Genomic DNA, 19,186 nt, shown 5'->3' with positions numbered 1-19,186 from the left:
GGTCAAGAGCGTGCTCGTCGGCGAGAAGGAGGCGCTCGCGGTCGCGACTGGGGCGTGGCTCGGCGGCTCGGAACCGGCTCAAGCCTACAGCGCCATGTTTGGTGAGTATTCTCGGTCCTCCTTGCCGTGCGGGACCGGCCTGACAGACTTCCTCGTTCATCGCAGTGTCGGCGTGGACGACGGAGCTCGAGCAGGCGCAAGCCCAAGACGTGTCGACCCTTCAGCTCGAGACGGTGGTCCGTCTCCTGCGCAATCGTGCCGAGTGCGTCCCAGCCTCGTCTCTCTGCGGCTCTGGACCGTAGCACTGACTCGCTCGAGCCTCACGCAGCACCAACCCGGGCAGCTCCCTCGCGACCATCGAGGCGAGGTGGCATAATCTCGCGCACGCCTTCAACCATCTCGTCTGGCACGATGGACCTGCGTCAAACGCCCTGAGCTTCCATCTCGCGACGCTCGTGACCGCCCCGTCCGACATCACCTCGTGCGTCCCTCATTCCTCGTCCCTCGCACCCTCCCGTCGTCCTCCGCCCAAGTCCTGACCCTCTGCCCCGTCCACAGCGACCTTCATCTCGTCACCCTGCTCGCGTCTGCCAGCGCCGACCTCGGCGTCGAGGTCCAGGACAACATCCTCGCCCTGTCGGAGCACGCCGTCGAGCACATTCTCTCGAAAGAGGGCGACGCGCACGTCAACCTCGTCCTCATCGCTCGCCTGCTCGAGGTGGCTTCCGACGAGGCGGTGCGTCCCTATTTCGCCTTCCTCGCGCACGCACGCCGGGCCGACCCTGACACCTCGATCGACCCCTCTCCTCGCAGTTCCCCTCGCTGTACGACCGCGTCCTGCACGTGCTCGGCCGCAGCGTGCAGCCGACGTCGCAATCGCTCCGCCACTTCACCATCATCCTCGCCCCCTCGCTCGCGCGCGCCCAGGCCCTGTCGCTCGCCCTCGATGAGCCCGACTCGCAGGCGTTCCTCGGCGCCTCGCTCGCCCAGCAGTCGCACCTCCACCCGATGCACCGCCCGATCCTCTCGTTCGACACGTTCTGGAAGGCGACGTACGGCCGCGCCGCCGAGGACCTCGACATCCCCGAGGCTATGGTCGACCTCCTCTCGATCATGCGCGCCGTCTCGGCGGGCTTCCTCGTTCCCGGTCTCGGCGACACGCAAGAGACGGCCCCGCAGGGTCAGGCGTCGATAACGGGCGCGCCGAGGGCGGCTCAAGTCGCTCCGTCTCATCCTCGTCGTGCGTCGTTACCCTCCCTCAGTCAAGTCGGCCGTCGACGAGTCGCCTTCTGACATCCTCTCCCTTTGACAGTGACTCGCACGACCGCCACGACCGTCGTCGACCTCTCTGGGCGAGGCTACGACGCCGACCAGTCGCGCCTACCCGCCGAGTCGGCCTCGTACAGCTCTGGCGCCGCCGAGTCGTCCTTCACCCCCGGCTCGTCCGTCCGTGGCCGGCGTGGCCCGTCGCCATCACTCGGCGCGCCCGTCCAACACGAGCAGGACACCCAGGTCGTCGACGAGACACCCAAGGAGGTCGAGGTGCAGCGAGCGAGGGAGTCGTTCGCCGCCCTGACGAGCGAGGCGACCGAGCTCGAGGTCGTCGGCGTCGAGGGCAGCAGCAGCAGCACTGTCGAGTCGGCCAAGAAGGGCGGCAAGCGCCAACGTGTCGAGGACGAGGTCATAGCCGCGACCGACGACGACGAGACGCCGCCCAACAAAGGTGCGCCCACTCTCTCTCTTTCTCCTCCTGCGTCCCTCGACTGACGCAAGACCCCTCATGCAGGCCCCTCGCCGACCCAGAACAAGCGCAAGGTCCCGGCTCGGCGAACCCGCTCTTCGCGCGTCGAGTCCGTCGTCGTCGAGACCAAGCCCGTCTCGAAGAAGCGCAGCGCACCTCCTGTCGACGCCGGCGCAGCCGCACCCGCAGGCGGCTCGAAGAAGAAGCGCAAGGGTGCCACGACGCGCTCGAGGAGCAAGGCGCCGACCGAGTCGGGTGCGTCCCTCTTCCACCCTCTTCGATCGCTTGCCTCCTCCTGACCTTGCTTCCCTGCCGCAGCCTCTCCCACCCCCTCGACCGACTCGAGCGTCATCATCGAGAACAGCCAGCCTGTCCCTACACCCGTCGCCGCCGCCGTCGCCCCCGCACCTGCTCCCGCCGTCACCGACAGCCAGGAGGAGACGCTCCGGCGCTTCTTCGCGCTCCCGCTCGACACGGTCATCGAAGCGGGCAAGCGCCTCGGCGGCTCGCCGTCGCTCAAGCGCCTGATGGACCTGGGTGAGAGGGCCAAGGTGCGTCTCTCGCCTTCTCCCTCTTCGTCGTGCTCGAGCCCGTCGTTGCGCAAGGTCCTGACACTCCCTCGTGCGGCCGCAGGAGTACTTCGAGCGCGTCAGCAGCCAGTCGGCGAGCTCTCAGTAGACAGTATCCTGCATTGTTGTCGTTCCATAGCATTCGAGCGGTCCGGCGAGCGCTTCTCGACGAGGAGGAGAGCTTCGCCGTGTCGCGGCCGATCGCGCTCTGCCGCCCCTCGCTCGCTCAGAGTACCATGCAAAGCGGATCGCGCCCTTGTGCGGCCCAGAGAGCCGTCGCTGGGAGAGCTGGCCGCCTGCCCCTCGTCGACTCGCTCGTCGTTCGTTCCCCACATCACTCATCATGGCTGTCGAGTGAGTCCAGCTTTACGCGCACACTTCCCTGGCGGTGCAAGGACTCGAGCTCGCCTGCCCGCCGAGGTCCAGCACGTCGTGCGCGGTCGCTCACCAATTGCCCCGTCTCCTCCAACTCCTCGTCGCCATCTCGCAGGCTTCCCTTTGCTCGCTGGATCGAGGACAACCAGGACGCGCTCATTCAGCGCCTCAGGGAGGCTGTCGAGATTCCCTCGGTCTCTGGAGACGCTTCTTACCGGTGCGCCCCCGTCGTCCTCGTCTTCATCAACCCGCCGGCGACGACGACGCCAACTGACCTGCCCGTCCACCTGCCCGCAGTCCTCATGTCCACCGTATGGGCCAGTGGCTCAACGATGAGCTCGTCAAGCTCGGAGCCGAGTGAGCCCTCCTCCCCCTCTCCCTCCTCGCCCCACCGCATGGCCACCTCGGCTAACCTTATTCCGTCCTTCGCAGGATCCGCTCCATCCCGATGGGCCCGCAAGAGCTCGAGGGCCAGACGCTCGACCTCCCGCCTGTCCTCATCGGCTCGCTCGGCAAGGACCCGAAGAAGCGCACCATCCTCCTCTACGGCCACTACGACGTCCAGCCCGCCCTCCTGTCCGACGGCTGGAAGCACGAGCCGTTCAAGCTCACGCACGACAAGGACACGGACCGCCTGTACGGCCGTGGCTCGTCGGACGACAAGGGTCCGATCCTCGGCTGGCTCAACGTCATCCAGGCGCACAAGGAGACGGGCACGGACCTCCCCGTCAACCTCAAGTTCTGCTTCGAGGGCATGGAGGAGTCTGGCTCGGAGGGTCTCGAGGAGCTCGTCATCAAGGAGGCCAAGGGCGAGTTTGCCGACGTCGACGCCGTCTGCATCTCGGGTCCGTCCTCTTTCCTCTCGTCGCGGCCTGGCGCGCGCGTCCTGACCTTTTTTGGTGACTCCCGGACGCAGACAACTACTGGTTGGGCACGTCCTCCCCATGCCTGACTTACGGGCTCCGAGGGTTGAGCTACTTTTCGTGCTCGATCTCGGGCCCCGGCGCCGACTTGCACAGCGGCGTCTTTGGCGCCGTCGTGCACGAGCCGATGACGGACCTGTTCGCCCTGTTCAGCAAGCTCGTCACGCCGCAAGGCGAGATCCTCATCCCGGGCATCAACGAGAAGGTCGCGCCGCTCACGGCCGAGGAGCGCAAGCTGTACGAGGTCATCGACATCACCCTCGCCGACCTCGAGAGCGCCATCGGCGGCAAGGTCATCATCAGTGACGACAAGGCCGAGGCGCTCATGGCCCGCATGCGCTACCCGAGCCTGAGCATCCACGGCATCGAGGGCGCGTTCAGCACGCCGGGCGCCAAGACGGTCATTCCTGCATCGGTTAAGGGTCCGTCCTCCTCTTTCTCTCTCTGCTCGACTGGCTCGAACCGTCCACATTGACCTGTCGAGCTGCACAGGCAAGTTCTCGATCCGCCTCGTGCCGGACCTCGAGCCCGAAGAGGTCGGCAAGCTCGTCGAGAAGTACCTCAAGGTGCGCCCTCCTCTCTTCGCCCTCTCTCGTCGTCGAGCGCCGCTCATCTCGCCTCGATACCGCAGGACGAGTTCGCCAAGCTCAACTCGAAGAACACGCTCAAGGTCGAGATGCTGCACGGCGGCAAGCCCTGGGTCACGTCGAGTGCGTCTCTCGCTCTCCCTCTCGCCTCGTGCCCTCACTCACGGTCCGCTCCCCCTCACGCAGTCGAGCACTGGAACTTCAAGGCGGCGACCGCGGCGACCGAGAAAGTGTGGGGCAAGACGCCCGACTTTACTCGTGAAGGTGGTGCGTCCCTTCTCCCTTCTCTTTCCCGCACGAGCCACGAGGTCTACGGGTTCTTCATCGTCGCGAGCATCGACTGACATCTCTCGCCCGTTGCGCAGGCTCGATCCCGAGTGCGCCTCGTTCCACTCGCTCCTCGTCGAGAAGTCCGACGACTGACCCTCTCTCGCGTTCGCAGTCACGCTCACCTTTGCCGAGGCCCTCAACAAGAACGTCATGCTCCTGCCGAGTGCGTCTCGTGCCCCTCTCTCTTGTCCTCGTCGTCGTCGTCGTCGTCGTCCGGAACTGACCTTCCCAAACTCGATCTCTTCCTCCGACTCGCAGTGGGTCGGTGCGTCCCCCTCTCTCGACCGGCTCTCGTTCTTTCTCTCTCTCGCAGTGACTGACATTTCCTTGCCCGTGTCCCTGCAGCGGCGACGACGGCGCTCACTCTGTGTGTCCCCCTCCTTCCTCGCCACCCTCGGAGCGACCAGAGCGGCCCTCTTGCTCTCGCAGCAGGGCTTCCGCGCGTCGGCGGGATCCCTCATCGTGCCCAACTGACCCCTCGTGCACCTCGTGCGCGTCCTCTCGCGTCCCGCAGACGAACGAGAAGCTCGACAAGGACAACTTCATCAAGGGCAGCGTCACGCTCGGCCTCTACCTGCACGAGGTGCCGGCGGCGGCGGCAGCTGCTGAGGCGCAGTGAGGAGGATGTAGCGAGGGCGCGCCGGCTGTACACCTGTCTGAAACGAGGGCGCTTTGTTCGTTCTCCCTCTCCTCGTCCCCTTCTCTTGAGAGCTGCGTCGGAACGGAAAACAGCGGAAGGGCGCCAGCTCGTGACGGACTTGACGGACGTCTCGGCGGGCGCAAGCCACGGTGCCGTTCGACCCCTTCAAGGAGGAGGAGCGTCGAGCGGGCAAGGGACAGACTGCGGGGTCCGTGCCTCTGATCGTGATGCTGCTCCGCTCGGCGCTTTGTCCGAGGCGACGGCGCAGCTCTCTGAACAGCGTGGCAGAGCATTCTCGCCCGTTCGAGCGAGTGAGCGCCTCGCAGTACATACCGAGGTGGGTCGGGCCCGGGCTCGAGAGCTCGCGAGAGAGGCGCAGCTCGCAGACGCTCTCTCTTCTCGCCGCAGTGGCTCTCTCGCTTCCTCTCGCGCTCGCACCTGCTCATGCTCGAGGAAGCGTGATTGCAAAGGCTATGCGCCTCGTCAGGGGAGAGTAAAGAGAGTGCTACAGGCGTTTCGAGACGTTTCGGAACAACAAGGAGAAGGGGGAAGGCGGGCCGTGCGGGAAGGCGCCGGCGAAAGGAAGCGAGAGGGCGAGGGGTAAAGTAGAGGGTATGGAACGACAGGGTGATGCTGTGCGTGGGTGATGCGAGGGGAGAGGAGGCTAGAAAGACCGCCCGAGAAGCCGCAACTGGCGCTCGTCCTCTGCGCCTCGGCCGTGCTGCCGCGGCGGGAACCACTGGTCGCCATCTGACAGCGCTCGACGCTGCCCGTGGGCGTCGTGGTGCGACGACAGGTCGCTGCCCGTCGCGAGGTGTCCTGGCGACCGCAGCTCGAGCGGCGGGAGGTGCCGAGGCTGGGTGTCGAACGGCGAGGCGGTCGTGGCCGACGACGAGTCGGCGGTCGAAGGAGCGCCCCAGCTCGACGCCGTGACGGACGGCGGGCTGTGCGACAGGCGAGGCGACGGGCGGTGCGCCGCAGAGCGCGGGTGCGACGCCGAGCGCGGCGGATAGTCCTGCCGCGGCAGGTCGTAGGCGAACGGCCACAGGCGGGGCGAGCCGTGCGCCGAGGGCGGCGGCGGCGGGAAAGTCGGCGTGAGGGGGAGAGGGGACGTCGTGGGCGCGACCGACGTCACGGCCGGGTGCAGGAGCGACGGGTACGAGAGGGACAGGCCGGGTGCGTGACGCATGTGCGGGTCCTTGGCCGCGCCTTGTCGCGGCTCGGACGCTGACGTCTGCGGCCGCGATTCGTCGCTCGACGAGGCCGTCTGCGGCCGTGTGCCCGGGCTCTGGAAGCTCATCGACGAGCGCTGGAGGTGCATGCGGTTCGGGTCGGCGGTCGGCGGCGCCGAGCCGTACGGCGGGGTCGGCAGGGCGTGCGACGGGTCGGGCGGTCGAGAGGGAGGAGGTGCCGCTATTGCCGACGGCGGGAAGGGGCGGTCGCGAGGATCCCGGCCGGCCGAGGTGCGCTGGGCGAGCATGTGCTGGATGAGGGGGTCTTGCGCGGCGCACGGGAGGACCGAGGTGACGGCGGTCGACTTGCTCGTGTAGGCGATGAGGTGCATCTTGGTCCCGCTGCCGTCGACCGACGAGAACGACTGCTTGACGAGCGTGTCGTCGCCTCGAGGCGGAACCTCGGTATAGGTCAAGAAGGCGCCCGAAACTCGCGACGCTGTGGGATGGACGGCGTGTCAGCTCGCCGGTGAGAGAGTGTGAAAGAGTGGCGAGGGCGAGGGACACACGGCTCCACTTAATGTGGTCGGTCCACCGGCGGATGCCAGCCTCCTCCTCCTCCCACACAAAGACGGCTCCAGCGCGCACGAACCGCAAACGCCTGCACACGCGGCGGGTCAGTGTCCTCTCGAGAGAGTGAGAGAGGGAGAGGGGGACGCACTCGTCATCGGTCAAGCGGCGAGTGACTCGTGGAAGGAGCTGCGCGAGGTTCAACCAGGTCAGGACCGCTCGCTCCGCCAGAGCAAGAGGAAGAGGACGCACGCCATGCTTGCACGCCTCGAGGATCGCGTGCGCTTCTTGAGCCGACGAGACGGTGCCAAAGTACGAGTCTGCGCGCCCACAGGGAAGAGTCGGCCGACTCGGCGAGGTCAGTCCGGCGCTAAAGAGGGCGGCGAGGAAGAACGACGCGACGCACGGCCAGAACGAGGCAGCTCGCCACCCATGGCCGCTGTCGAGCTTGTGCGAGACGTGTCGAGCGACAGGTGCAGGCGAGAGGTGGGCGACGCGGAGCGAGGTCGAGCGTCGGGGTCGGGGTGGGCGAACGCGGACGAGGCTAGCTCGCGGTGTTGCGGGGAGTGCAGGGGTCGCCGACGAGAAGCAGTGCTGCGTCACGCAGACGCCGGGCCTTGGCCGTCGGGCGAGGCGGGCTGCGGTGCTGTGTCGAGAGCGGTTGGAGGAGGATGGGGGAGGAGGAGGGGAGGGAGAGGGCGCGCCTTTGCTCGCGCTCAATGAAAGCGGAGGCGTCGTCGGAAGGGCAATGTTCTCCTCGGCGAAGACAGGGCGCTTCGCTAGCGTGGCGCGGGGCAAGGGCGGATCGGTAATTTGCAACTTGGCGCCGCTGGGGGCCCGAGCACCGACGACAAAAACGTCGCGCCGACTGCCGGCGCTCGCGCTAAACAGCAGACCTGTGCCTTTGCCGAGCGTGCGCCGCGCCCGTTTCCACACCAGGCTTGAGTTGCAGCGACACAGAGGGCCTGGACGTCGCCTTAGCCTGCGAGCCCTCGCGCGCCATGGTCTCTCCCACCTTCGCGGTCTCGCCTGCGCAGTGCACCGAGAGCGCTCCTGCGTTACTAAAGCGCCGCCGCGGTCGCGGCCGGCCAGCGAGGGGGGAGGCTGGCCGACAAATGCAAAGCGGGAGCACATACGCACGTCGTTCGCGAGCCGAGGTCCGCAACTCGTCGATCGTCACTTCATTCTCGAACCTTGCGCAACTTTGTCCGCCGGAACCGACGGGAAAACGCTCAACGGTCGAGGCGATCCGTCAGGGCCGGCATGCAGATTGCGATCCGCGGGCGCGACGACAAGCGCAGTTTGCACCCACTCTTCCCTCTTCCCCTCGAGCGTGTTCGGCGCCTCCTCCTCCGTGTCATCCGCCTCGGACACGAGCTGTCCTCGGCCAGTGACCAGTGAAGGCTTGAATGCGCCGGCGCGAGTAGCGCTTCCTCCACTCTGTGCCGGGACGCACGGGCCTGCTTGTCGGACGCTCCTCTGGAGCGAAGCTGCGGCACGCCGCCGACGTCGCCGCTCTCTTCTGCAGCTGCTGCGGCGCCGAGAAAGAAGTTCGAGCGCCCGACCAGGATGCGCGCGAGCGACGCCGCCGAAGCTGCGCACGTTCCTCTCGCTCGTCGGTGGCCTCACTCGATGCTGTGCCGGTGCCAACGACGCCAGCGACGAGACGGCGAGGCGGTGAGAGATGCTGTTTCTGGCTGAGCCTCGGCAAGCATGTTTAAGAGCGACTCGGACGTGAGGATCCGCCGCTCCTCGCGTCCTCGTTCCTGGGACCTGGCGCACGGTCGAGACAGGCTTGAGCCTTCATTCCGGCACGGACGAGGGCGCTCGACGGCGAGCGAGAGAAGGGGCCAGGCAGGTGCCCGCGGAACAAGTCGCCTCGTCGTGCTTGCCCGTCGTCGTCGCCTGTCGCTAGCGCTCGCACGGGCCTCCACAGGTCGCCGAGCCCTTGCCGGAAACCGTGGGTCGCAAGCGCACGCTCAGGCAAGTGCGCACCGACAGCTCTCGACTCGCTCGACAGCGTTCACGCTGCTCCCGTGGCGACACGCCCAGGTCAAAGGCGGAAAGGACAAAGCGCGAGAGCGATCAGGGGGAGGAAGACGAAACCCTGGCTCGCCGCCGAGATTTGCGCGTTGCTGGCAAAGGCCGAGCAGCGTGAGCAGGCTGAGACTCGACGCCCTCGCGACTCGACAGCACGCGCCGTGACGAGCCATGCGGCAGGGACGGCGGCGGACCTGAGCGAGGAGGAAAAGGTCGGGCATGCAGCGCACGACGTTCGCCCGAGCCGAGCCAAGCCGGGCGTCAAGGCGCTCGAGCGGCCGCATCGTAAGGAAAGCGCACGTCGTCGCGAGACGTGCAGCGAGCGGAAGAGCAGCAGACGAGGCGGCGGGTCGAGCAGCCTGCGAGGACGGCTGCGACAGCAGGTGCCAGCTCAAGCCCTCGTCAAGGGCGCCGTGCAAGCCTCGGTACTCGGTACGCCGAAGCTAAGGGATCCAGCTGCGGCGAGGAGGCGTACTTGGCGAGAGGCTGTCCGACGAGAGGGCCGGGAGACGAAGCGAGGCCGACCGGGCAGCTACGCCGCACGAGACGAGCAGCGACGCTGCCGTAGCAGAGCGCAGACCTGTCTCAAGCATCGCGGCACCCTCGAGCGTCCCCCAAGTACCGTACCGAGCGAGCAACGAGCGAGAGCAGATGAAGCGCAGGAGGAGAGTGAGGACGACCCGCCAGGCCTCGCGCCGCGCGGCAAAGACCGCGCAGGGCATGGCTCGTAGCTGTGCTTGAGCTCAGCCATGCACAGGAGCGGGGCGAGTGCGTAGTTGGAGAGAGCGGGGGGCGAGCGAAATCCCCCACCTCGCCTTCCCTCAACCTCGCTGCACGCACAGCTCTGAGCGAGCCACCGGCTGGCTGGAGCGCCTGCAGCTACTACAACACGCACCCTCTGCGCAATCGCACACTCGACATGCGCTCCCCCGAGCCGCAACTGCGCGCGCACAACCCTCAGCCGGCCAACGCCCTCGTCGACCTCGACAGCGGCTCAAGCAGCTCGGGCGACGACGCGCAAGATCCCGAGGACGTGTACGAGGTCGAGGCCGTGCGCGCGTCTCGCTTCGACGAGCAGGCCAACGCCAAGCGGTGCGTCCCCCTCGCATCCTTCTCTCGCATCGACCGCCGTCAGCCCCGGGGCTCACTGCCTGACTCTGTGACCCTTTCCCACAGCTACTTCGTCAAGTGGAAAGGGTACGGCGAGCACGAGAAGACCTGGGAGCCCATAGAAGTGCGTCGCCGTGGCCCTCTTCGCACCGTCTCTTTCTGGCTCTCGACCGTGCGAGCTGACCAGCCTCTCGCGTACCCGCAGAACCTGTCCGGCTGTCTCGAGCTCGTCGAGGAATACGAGCGCAAGCAGGCCGAGGTCCAGCGCCAGATCGCCGAGAAGGCGGCCTTGAAGAAGAAGAACGCCGGCTCGCCCGTCGCCGACAAAGAGCTCACCCGCCAGCCGTCTGCGGGCGACAGCAACACGAGCGGCGCGACGAGCCTCCTCGAGTTCGACCAACGGCGGGCCAAGGCCAAGCAGGCCAAAGTGCGCGGTGCGTCGCCGTTCCTCTACTACGTTCGCCTGTTCGCTCCACGCAAAGCTCACTCGGTCTTGTCGCCTCGCAGAGAAGCAGCCCGTTCCTCGTCGAGCCGAGTCGGACGTGGCCGAGAATTGGGAGAAGAAGGCCGAGAAGAAGGCGGCGCAGAAGATTCGCGCGCACGACCCGGTCGCGTCGACGAGCAAGAGCCCGGCGGGAGCCCGTTCGGCGACCAAGAAGCGCCCTGTGGACGACACGGTGCGTCCTCTCTCCCTATCTCATTGTCGTCGCTCGGAGAAGCGGAGCGCTCACTGTCACCTCTCCCTCAGCCGTCGTCGTCGAACAAGAAGCTCAAGAAGGGTCGCAACCCCGTCATCACGTGCGTCGCACTGTCCACCTCTCGCCTCGGCAGCCGCACACTGATTCCTAGCCTTCTCGACGCAGCTCCGACTCGAGCGCCGAGGAAGACGCGTCGCCCAAGCGCCTGCCGAAAAGCGCGAGGGCCGCCGCCGAGCTCGCGCCGACCAAGTTCCCGACGGCCGACCCCGACTGGGTCAACGGCAAGGCGTCAGCCCCGTCCGCAACATCTGCCCCGAGCGCCATCGAGGCGGCCGCTTGCGCCTCGCCCGGTCCTGCTGCGCCTGCATCGCCAAAACGCGTCGTCCCGACCTCGGCCCCTTTGACCGAGTCGCGCCCGTCGCCCGAGCTCGGCCCCGTCAAGCCGCAGGCCCGCAAGATGTCGTCGACGATCCAGGGCCCGTACGCGACGATCAACATGCTCAAGGCCATGTCGATCAAGAAGACGAGCGGCGCCACGCCCGTCGCTGCCGGCGCACCATCCCCTCCTGCGCTCTCCCCTGTCGCCTCCTCTTTCGTCGACGAGCCCGCTCCCGCCAGTCGCGTGCGCTTCGCGAGCAAGCCCGAGGGCCCGACAGCCGCCTCTGGCACGAGCCAGGTCCAGCCTGCGCCGTCGGCGATGCGGCAGGCCCCCGTGCAAGTCGCAGCTCGCGCATCAGCGCCTCCACCTGTCGTCACTGCGCCACATGTCGCTCCTACGCCTGTCGTGGCGGAGCCTGCCGCGCCCGCACCGGCGCCGGCGCCGGCAGCGCCTCGTGTCGCCTCGCCGAGCAGCGTCGGCGCGCCCGCCGAGGACGGCGCCGCCGCCGTGGACCCGGCCGCGGCCGCAAAGGAGGCCGAGGCGGCAAAGGCGGACCTCGCACGGCGCCTCGGCGAGATGGAGGCGCGCTTGCGCAAGACGTCGTGGTGCGCCGCCGACTCGCGGTTCGAGCGCGAGGCGCTCCCTGTCGCCTGCGCCGAGGCCATCCCGATCGATGCGGCTCTCGTGCGTCGCCTCAAGAGGTGCGCCCCTTTTCTCTCGAGGTGTGGTCGAGGAGCCAGAGCAGGTACTGATGCCGCCTTCCCCGAGCAGCAAGGGCGTCGCGATCCTCTTCACCAACCACGACGACAAGATGGTCGGCGAGGGGCTCGCGCTCGGCTACCTCCTCATGTCGATGGGCGCCGTCACTCCCGAGCGCCTCGAGGGCGTCCACGCCGTCTTCGTCCACCGCAACGACTCGTTCGCCCAGCTCGAGCCGCTGTACTCGGAGCTCGTCAACCTGCCGACGCACTCGGTCGAGTACTTCCGGTTCGGTGCCGGCCAACCCGTCGAGGAGATCTTTCGTGCCGGTGCGTCCCTGCCGCCCTTTCGACTCGACGAGCGACGCGGGCCCTGACCTCGAAGCTCGCGCAGGCTACCTCGTCGTCCCGACGCTCACGACGCTTCGCCACGCCGCCGCGTACGAGCGCTTCTGCTCGTCGGTCCGCGACGTCTATGCCCGCACGTGCCAGGTGTTCGTCCACCCGTCGACCGTCGCGTGCTCGCGCTCGCCCTACAAGTGCGTTCAAGCCGATTCTCCTCCCATCCTCGTCTCGCCCTGACTCTCTGCCTTTCCGCAGCTCGTCATCGCCAATCGTCGAGCGCCTCGCCAACACGAAGGTCGAGATCATCGACCGCGACCAGCTGCCGCTCTCGTCGGCCTTTGCCGGGACGGAAAAGGCGACCCTCCTCGCGCCCTTTGCGACCTGGCCTGCGACGGTCCCCAAGGTCGACGCCGGTGCGCCCGCTCTTCTCTCTCCCTCTCTGTCACGTACTGTCGCTCACTCTGTCGCCCTCGCAGCCAAGGAGTTCGACGAGATCCTCGCCCACATCGTCCACACGCGCTTCAAGTACGCGACGACCTGGCGCCGGTTCGTCGTCGTCGTCGACGACATCCAGAGCGACCAGAGCGCCATGGCGAGGAGGAAGGGGGTGCGTCGCCTCTCTCTTTTCACTCGCCCCGAGCCGTCCTGAGCGCTCGAGCCCTCTGCAGATCGAGCTTGCGACCTGGGACTCGCTCTCGACCCTCGTCAGGGAGGCGCCTTTCGGCTGAGCGACGCATCTTCCCTCTCGCTTTTTGTGTACACCTCTCTGTCGACGATACCGCTTTCCCTCTCGCACCATACCTCCTCTCCTCGTCTCGCTTGTCTAGCTGCGCGAACGCGCGCACTCAGTCTCTGTGCAATTCAGTCCGTTCTCGTGCCATCTCGTCCCGCCTCGTCCCGCCTCGTCGTCGACGCGAGCAGCTGCGGCCAAGCGTCGAGCCATGGCCCGCCCTCGATCTTCTCGGCCCGAACGCCCCGCTTGACCTTGTCGCCCTCGCTCGCCGGCACGAGCCGCCAAAGCTCTTGCACGTCGCGCTCGCGCAAGTAGGCGTACGCGCGGTCGTAGTGAAGCCCGACAGCTTGTGGGCCGTGCGAGTCGTCCGAGAGAGTGAACCGGCCGCCCTTGGCGAGGATGAGCTGCGCGAGAGGGAGGTCAGGACGTGGACACGGTGACGCTGCAGCGAGGGAGACAAAGAGAGAGAGAGTGGGCGCACATCGAAGACCTCGGTACCAGGATACGCTGTGCTCCACCCTTTGCGGAAAGCCGACGCGTTGACCTCGAACAGGGCGCCGTACGAGACGGCGAGCTCGACGTTGCGCTCAATCCGGGCCCAGACGTCGGCGAACGCGCGAAAGTCGACGTCAGGGTAGTACAGGCGACACAGGTCGAAGTGGCCCACGACCTCGGGCTCGAGGCGCTTGAGAAGCGTGTGCTGGTTGTCGAAATAGGTCGAGAAGAGCTGGACGAGGCGGTCCTCCTCGCTCGCCGCCGACTGCCGCTGCACGCAGTCGTCGAAGCGCGCCTTGTCGAAGTCGATCGGGAGCTCGTCGCAGTGGTGCACGCTCCCGACGACGTACTCGATCGCCGTGCCCTTGCGCTCGATGAGGGCCGCGAGCTCGTCGAGGCCGGCGTCGTCGATGTACTCGCTCTCGAGGCCGACGAGGAGGTCGATCTTGCCCGCGTGCTGCTTCTTGAGTCGATGCGCCTCGACGAGGTAGGCGTCGAAGGTGTCGGCGAGGTCGGCGGGCGAGAGGTGCGACTGCAAGGAGGGGCGAGGAGGACGAGGTGAGGACAGGCTCGCCGCAGAGAGCTCGAAGGGGGCGGGACGCACCTCCTCCGGGTACATGTGTGACTCGTGGTACCGTGGAACGTGCTCAGACAGGCCGAACGTCGAGAACCCTTGCCGAATCGCCTCATCAACGACCTCGGCGAGAGTGCCCTTGGCGTGACAGCAGAACTCGCCCGAGTGGCTGTGGTGGCTGACGGTCATGCTGTACGAGTGTCTTGAGCGGCTGAGAGGTACAGCGGTGCAGGTCGAGAGCTGTGGCGAGGTGGGCGAGCGAGACGTCGAGGTGGGGAGACGCAGGAGGCGAGCGAGGCGAGGGAAAAGGGCAGACGGGTCAGTACTGGCCGGGAAGGTCCTCAGGGATGCTGCTGAGGCGCACCAGAGCAAGCACGGGGCGCTCGGCGAGGCTGCACGAGCTGTCGTCGTCCACTTCTCCTGCTGCACCATCCTCGCCGGCGATTCGCGGCTCTGGCTCACTCGAGTCTCTCGCTCCCTCTCTCTGCGAACTGCGAACGGGCCAAAGAGGGTCTGCAAACGAGTTGAAGGATTGCAAGGGTGGCTTTCGCCTGCGATGTTGAGATTCGTACAACCCAGAGCACTGCCGAGAAGAACGAGACGAACAGAAGGCGCAACAAAGGAGAGGGCGAGGGAGAGACTAGAGAGGGAGAGGAACGACAGCGAGCTGGTGGGGAGACGGGATGGGCGGTGGCGGTATAGGGTAGTAACGAGGCGCGAGAGGGTGCAAGGTACGAGGGAGGGAAAGAGGAAGGAGGGAGCGAGGGCCGGTGCTGCACGCCCAGGACCGCCTATGCCGGCTCCGAGGCGTACTCGTCGACGGTGCCGCACTCGCAGACGAGGTTCATGTCGCCGTGCTTGTCGTCGACGCGGCTCACGCTCGGCCAGAACTTGCGGTGACGGAGGTGCGGGAGCGGGTACGCCGCCTGCTCGCGAGTGTAGGGGCTGCAGGTGCGCAAGGAGGAATGAGCGACGCTGCTGCGACGACGACGAGAGAAAGATAAGGAGGGAGAGGACGGACCGGTCCCACTCGGACGAGATGACGACCTGCTGCGTGTGCGGCGCGTTGGTGATCGTGTTGTTGCCGCGAGGCTGCTTGCCGTCGGCGATCTCGTCAATCTCGTGGCGAATCTTGATCATGGCGTCGCAGAAGGCGTCGATGTCGCGCAGGCCCTCGGACTCGGTCGGCTCAATCTGCGCGAACGGGCGAGGGAGGGGGAAAAGGTCAGTCTCGCGCTCGTAGTCGTCGAGAACGAGGAGGAGGTAGGCAGGGACGCACGAGCATGGCGGTCGAGATGGGCCACGAGCACGTCGGCGGGTGGATGCCGTAGTCCTGCAGGCGCTTGGCGACGTCCATGATCTTGATGCCGGCCTTCTCGTCAAACTCGGCGAGGTCGATGATGAACTCGTGGGCGCACCGGCCCTTGTCGTTGACGAACTTCACGCGGTAGTGCTCCTGGAGGCGGTGCATGGCGTAGTTGGCGTTGAGCAGGGCGAGCTTGGTCGAGTACTTGAGGCCGTGCGCGCCGAGCATGCGGATGTAGGCCCACGAGATCGACAGGATGCTCGTGCTGCCGAACGGCGCCGCCGAGACGGGGCCGATCGCCTCCTTGCCGCCAGTCGGGACGAGCGGGTGGCCCGGGAGGAACGGGATGAGCTGCTCGGCGACGCAGATGGGGCCCATGCCGGGACCGCCGCCGCCGTGCGGGATGCCGAACGTCTTGTGCTGCACGGGAGAGGGACGCAGAGCGTGAGTGTCGAGTCGGGGAGGGGACGACGCGTCGAGAGGAAAGGGAGGGACGCACGAGGTTGAGGTGGCACACGTCGGCGCCGACCTTGCCCGGCGACGTGAGCCCGATCATGGCGTTGAAGTTGGCGCCTGCGAGGGGATCGTACCGAGTTGTCAATGCTTGTCCCCTGCTCGTCGAACGGAGAGAAAGAGAGAGCGAGACGCACCGTCAAGGTAGACCTGGCCGCCGTGCGAGTGGATGACCTCGCACGCCTCCTCGATCCCGCCCTCGAAGACGCCGAACGTCGACGGGTACGTGACCATGAACGCGGCGAGGTCGTCCTTGTGCTTCTCGGCCTTGGCCTTGAGGTCGGCCAGGTCGAGGTAGCCCGACGCGAGGTTCTTGACGGGCACGACGCGCATGCCGGCCATGACGGCCGACGCCGGGTTGGTGCCGTGCGCCGAGGCCGGGACGAGGCACACATTGCGGTGGCCGTTGCCGCGCGAGAGGTGGTAGGCGCGAATGACCGACAGGCCGGCGTACTCGCCCTGCGCGCCCGAGTTGGGCTGGAGCGAGCACCCGGGGAGGCCGGTGAGCTTCGACAGGTCGTGGGCGAGCTCCTGTGGACGTCGCGACTGGGTCAGTCAACGTCGACGCAAGGACTTGAAGGGAAAGAGGGGACGCACGTCGGTCATCTCCTTGTAGCCGGCGGCCTGGTCGACAGGGGCGAACGGGTGGATCTTGGCGTACTCGTCCCAAGTGAACGGCGTGAGCGACGTCGTCGAGTTGAGCTTCATCGTGCACGAGCCGAGAGGACTGCGAAGACGCGAGAGATTCAATGAGGCGCCGCAGGGAAGAGGATGGGGAGGAAGAAGAGGAGGACGCACATGGGCGCGTGCACGAGCGACAAGTCCTTGCTCTGGAGGTGGTGCATGTACCGCAGGATGTCGGTCTCGCTGTGGTGCGAGTTCCAGACCGACTGGGTGAGGAAGGGCGTCGTGCGCGCGAGGTGCTTGGGGATGGCGGGCGAGTCGATCGGCGGGATGTCGCGCCCGGTCGAGCGCACGCCGGTGCTCGCGCCGAGAGGACGCGGCGCCTGGACGCCGATGCTCTCGGCGAACGCGACGAGCGACTCGGCGGTGTACTCGGACGCGCGCCCGGGCCGGTTGGCGTTCGTCTGGATCGCGACGAAGACGTTGACAAGGTCGACGATGTCCTCGAGGCCGTGCGACTCGTCGAACGAGACGGCGACGTGGTTGTCGTCAATGCGGCGCAGGTTGACGTTGCGCTCTGCTGCCGCCTCGTGGACGACGCTCGCGGCGGTGCCCGACAGGCGGATCGACAGGTCGCCGAAGAACGACTCGTTGACGACCTTGTGGCCGAGCTTGCCGACGACGGCGGCAACGACTCGCGTCAGGCCGTGCACCTTCTCGGCGATCTGGCGCAGGCCCTCGGGGCCGTGGTAGACGGCGTACATGGCCGAGATGTTGGCGAGAAGGGCCTGCGAGAGGTCACTCGAGGGAGGGTCAGTGAGCTGCTCGACAGAGAAACGGCGAGATTGAGGAGAAAGGCGAGGACGCACCTGGGCCGTGCAGATGTTGCTCGTCGCCTTGTCGCGACGAATGTGCTGCTCGCGCGTCTGGAGCGCGAGGCGGTACGCCGGGCGGCCGTCGGCGTCCTTGGACAGGCCGATCAGGCGGCCGGGCATGCGGCGCTTGAGGGCGTCCTTGCAGGCGAAGAAGGCGGCGTGCGGCCCACCGTAGCCGAGCGGGACGCCGAAGCGGGCGGCGTTGCCGAACGCGATGTCGGCGCCCCACTCGCCGGGCGGCTTGATGGCGGTGAGGGCGAGGAAGTCGGTCGCGCACAGGACGAAGCCGCCGAGGTCGTGTGTGCGCTTGGCGACGCCCTCCCAGTCGGCGATGTCGCCTCGCAGGTTCGGGTACTGCGCGAGGGGAGGAAGTAGAGTCGGTCGCCCGTCTCTCGGTTCCGGCTCGGCGCGCGAAAGAGAGGGAGGGAAGACGAGCGCACCTGGACGAGAACGCCGATGAGGTCCTTGTGCTGCTCCTTGTCGCCCGACTCGTCCGAGATGAGCTTGCGGACGTTGCCGACGACGACCTTGATCCCGAACGGCTCGGCGCGCGTCCTCAGGACGGCGACCGTCTGCGGAAGGACGCTGCGGTCGACAAAGATGGTCTTGCGCTTCTCGCGAAGTTGGCCAAAGGCCATGACCATGCCCTCGGCGGCCGCCGTGCCCTCGTCCAGGAGCGACGCGTTGGCGATGTCGAGGCCGGTGAGCGAGGTCGTGAGCGACTGAAAGTTGATGAGCGACTCGAGGCGGCCTGTGTGTGCATGGAGGAGATCAGTTGATGCCCTCGAGTCGGCGAGAAACAGGCGGCGCTGCTCACCCTGCGAGATCTCGGCCTGGTAAGGCGAGTACTGGGAGAACCAGCTGTGGTTCTCGAGCATGTTGCGGAGGATGACCTGCGGTAGGACCTGCGAGTAGGGACGAGGTACATGGTCAGCTCTGTGTACCGCGAGCCGGCAGTAAGGGCGAGCCGGCTGGGAGGAGAGAGGTCGAGGCGAGGGTGGGGGGAAAGGGGGAAAGGAGGACGAGGACGCACCGCCTGGTGGTACCCGAGGCCGATAAAGTTCTTTGCGACCGTGTTCTTGCGCCCGATGTCCTTGGCGCGGCGCAGGAGCTCGCTCTCGCTCAGGGCGCGGATGCCGTCGGCGCCCTCGTCGGCGATGGCGTCCTCGGCAAGCCGGATCTCGCGCGGCACGCAGTCGTCGACGAACGCGTCGAGCGACTCGTAGCCGAGGGCGTGGAGCATCTTGTCGACTGAGGCCGGCTGGGGCCCGACGTGCCGCCGGAGGAGGTCATCGGTCGCGGCGAAGACGCTCGAGGAGGGAACCGGGGTCGAGGTCTGCGAGAGACCGGTCGCGAGGGTGCGGGTGTGCTGCAGCTGGTGCTGGGCGGGCGTGCTCGGGGCGAGCGGGTAGGCGGCCGGTCGGGTCGAGCCGGACGAGCGCGACGAGAGGAACCTCGCGGTGGTGGCCGGCGAGATAGGGCGACGAGGTGGGGCCGCCGTGGCGAGGAAGCGGCGCATCTTGCTGTCGGGGCGGCTCGGCGAGTGGCGCGCGGCGAGGGGTGGTGGCGAGTCGGAGTGGTGGGAAGGAGGAAGAGAGTGGCCGCGCTCGACTCAAGGGTGGGAAAAGCTGGAGGGTGGGCGGACGTTGCCTTTTGGTAACGATGCAGGTGCTTGCGCTCGGCAGCACGCTCGAACGGACGAACGGCGGGCGAGAGGACGACGAGGAAGAGCAAAAGCTCGGCTGCCAGTCTCGAGCCGCTCCGTGCCGACTTTGGCGGGTCCGTGAGCCGGCGTCCGTCGTTCAGGAGAAGCACAACGCCAAGAGCACGCTCCCCTCGTCCACCTCGACCGTGCGGTGCAAGGGACCCGCTCTAGAGGAAGCCTGCAG

The 19,186-nt window shown here is 67.2% G+C and overlaps 4 protein-coding genes across 4 annotated transcripts; 1 reads left to right on the top strand and 3 right to left on the bottom strand.

Moving 5' to 3' along the window:
- Positions 1-2,653: 2,653 nt before the first annotated feature.
- Positions 2,654-5,144, top strand: RHOBADRAFT_44187 (uncharacterized protein; the record flags this gene model as incomplete). Its single annotated transcript, XM_018414367.1, has 14 exons — positions 2,654-2,664; positions 2,801-2,902; positions 2,983-3,042; positions 3,118-3,530; positions 3,602-4,030; positions 4,101-4,174; positions 4,240-4,318; positions 4,382-4,462; positions 4,561-4,572; positions 4,638-4,688; positions 4,784-4,790; positions 4,871-4,892; positions 4,955-4,987; positions 5,040-5,144. The coding sequence occupies 14 exons, from the start codon at positions 2,654-2,656 to the stop codon at positions 5,142-5,144; spliced, it is 1,479 nt and encodes a 492-aa protein (XP_018270720.1).
- A 468-nt stretch (positions 5,145-5,612) lies between these two features.
- On the bottom strand, positions 5,613-7,341 carry RHOBADRAFT_53627 (uncharacterized protein; the record flags this gene model as incomplete). The annotated part of the gene is made up of 5 exons (XM_018416925.1): positions 5,613-6,836; positions 6,907-6,998; positions 7,059-7,096; positions 7,160-7,227; positions 7,314-7,341. 5 exons carry the CDS (start codon positions 7,339-7,341, stop codon positions 5,830-5,832), a joined length of 1,233 nt encoding a protein of 410 aa, XP_018270719.1. The 3' UTR covers positions 5,613-5,829.
- Positions 7,342-12,901: 5,560 nt separating this feature from the next.
- On the bottom strand, positions 12,902-14,385 carry RHOBADRAFT_36577 (uncharacterized protein). Its single transcript, XM_018413364.1, has 4 exons — positions 14,344-14,385; positions 14,010-14,219; positions 13,392-13,937; positions 12,902-13,314 (listed from the first exon to the last, which is right to left on the bottom strand). The coding sequence occupies exons 2-4, from the start codon at positions 14,166-14,168 to the stop codon at positions 13,039-13,041; spliced, it is 981 nt and encodes a 326-aa protein (XP_018270718.1). The 5' UTR covers positions 14,169-14,219; positions 14,344-14,385; the 3' UTR covers positions 12,902-13,038.
- Positions 14,386-14,488: 103 nt separating this feature from the next.
- Positions 14,489-18,816, bottom strand: RHOBADRAFT_36574 (uncharacterized protein; the record flags this gene model as incomplete). Its single annotated transcript, XM_018413363.1, has 12 exons — positions 14,489-14,924; positions 15,001-15,173; positions 15,259-15,705; positions 15,785-15,858; positions 15,936-16,329; positions 16,396-16,525; positions 16,597-16,805; positions 16,899-17,210; positions 17,292-17,651; positions 17,738-18,048; positions 18,115-18,202; positions 18,331-18,816. The coding sequence occupies 12 exons, from the start codon at positions 18,814-18,816 to the stop codon at positions 14,771-14,773; spliced, it is 3,138 nt and encodes a 1,045-aa protein (XP_018270717.1). The 3' UTR covers positions 14,489-14,770.
- Between the last annotated feature and the right edge of the window lie 370 nt (positions 18,817-19,186).

This window comes from Rhodotorula graminis (assembly GCF_001329695.1).
Source record: "Rhodotorula graminis WP1 unplaced genomic scaffold RHOBAscaffold_7, whole genome shotgun sequence".
Taxonomy (NCBI): domain Eukaryota; kingdom Fungi; phylum Basidiomycota; class Microbotryomycetes; order Sporidiobolales; family Sporidiobolaceae; genus Rhodotorula; species Rhodotorula graminis.
This window is presented reverse-complemented; position numbering and strand designations above follow the sequence as displayed.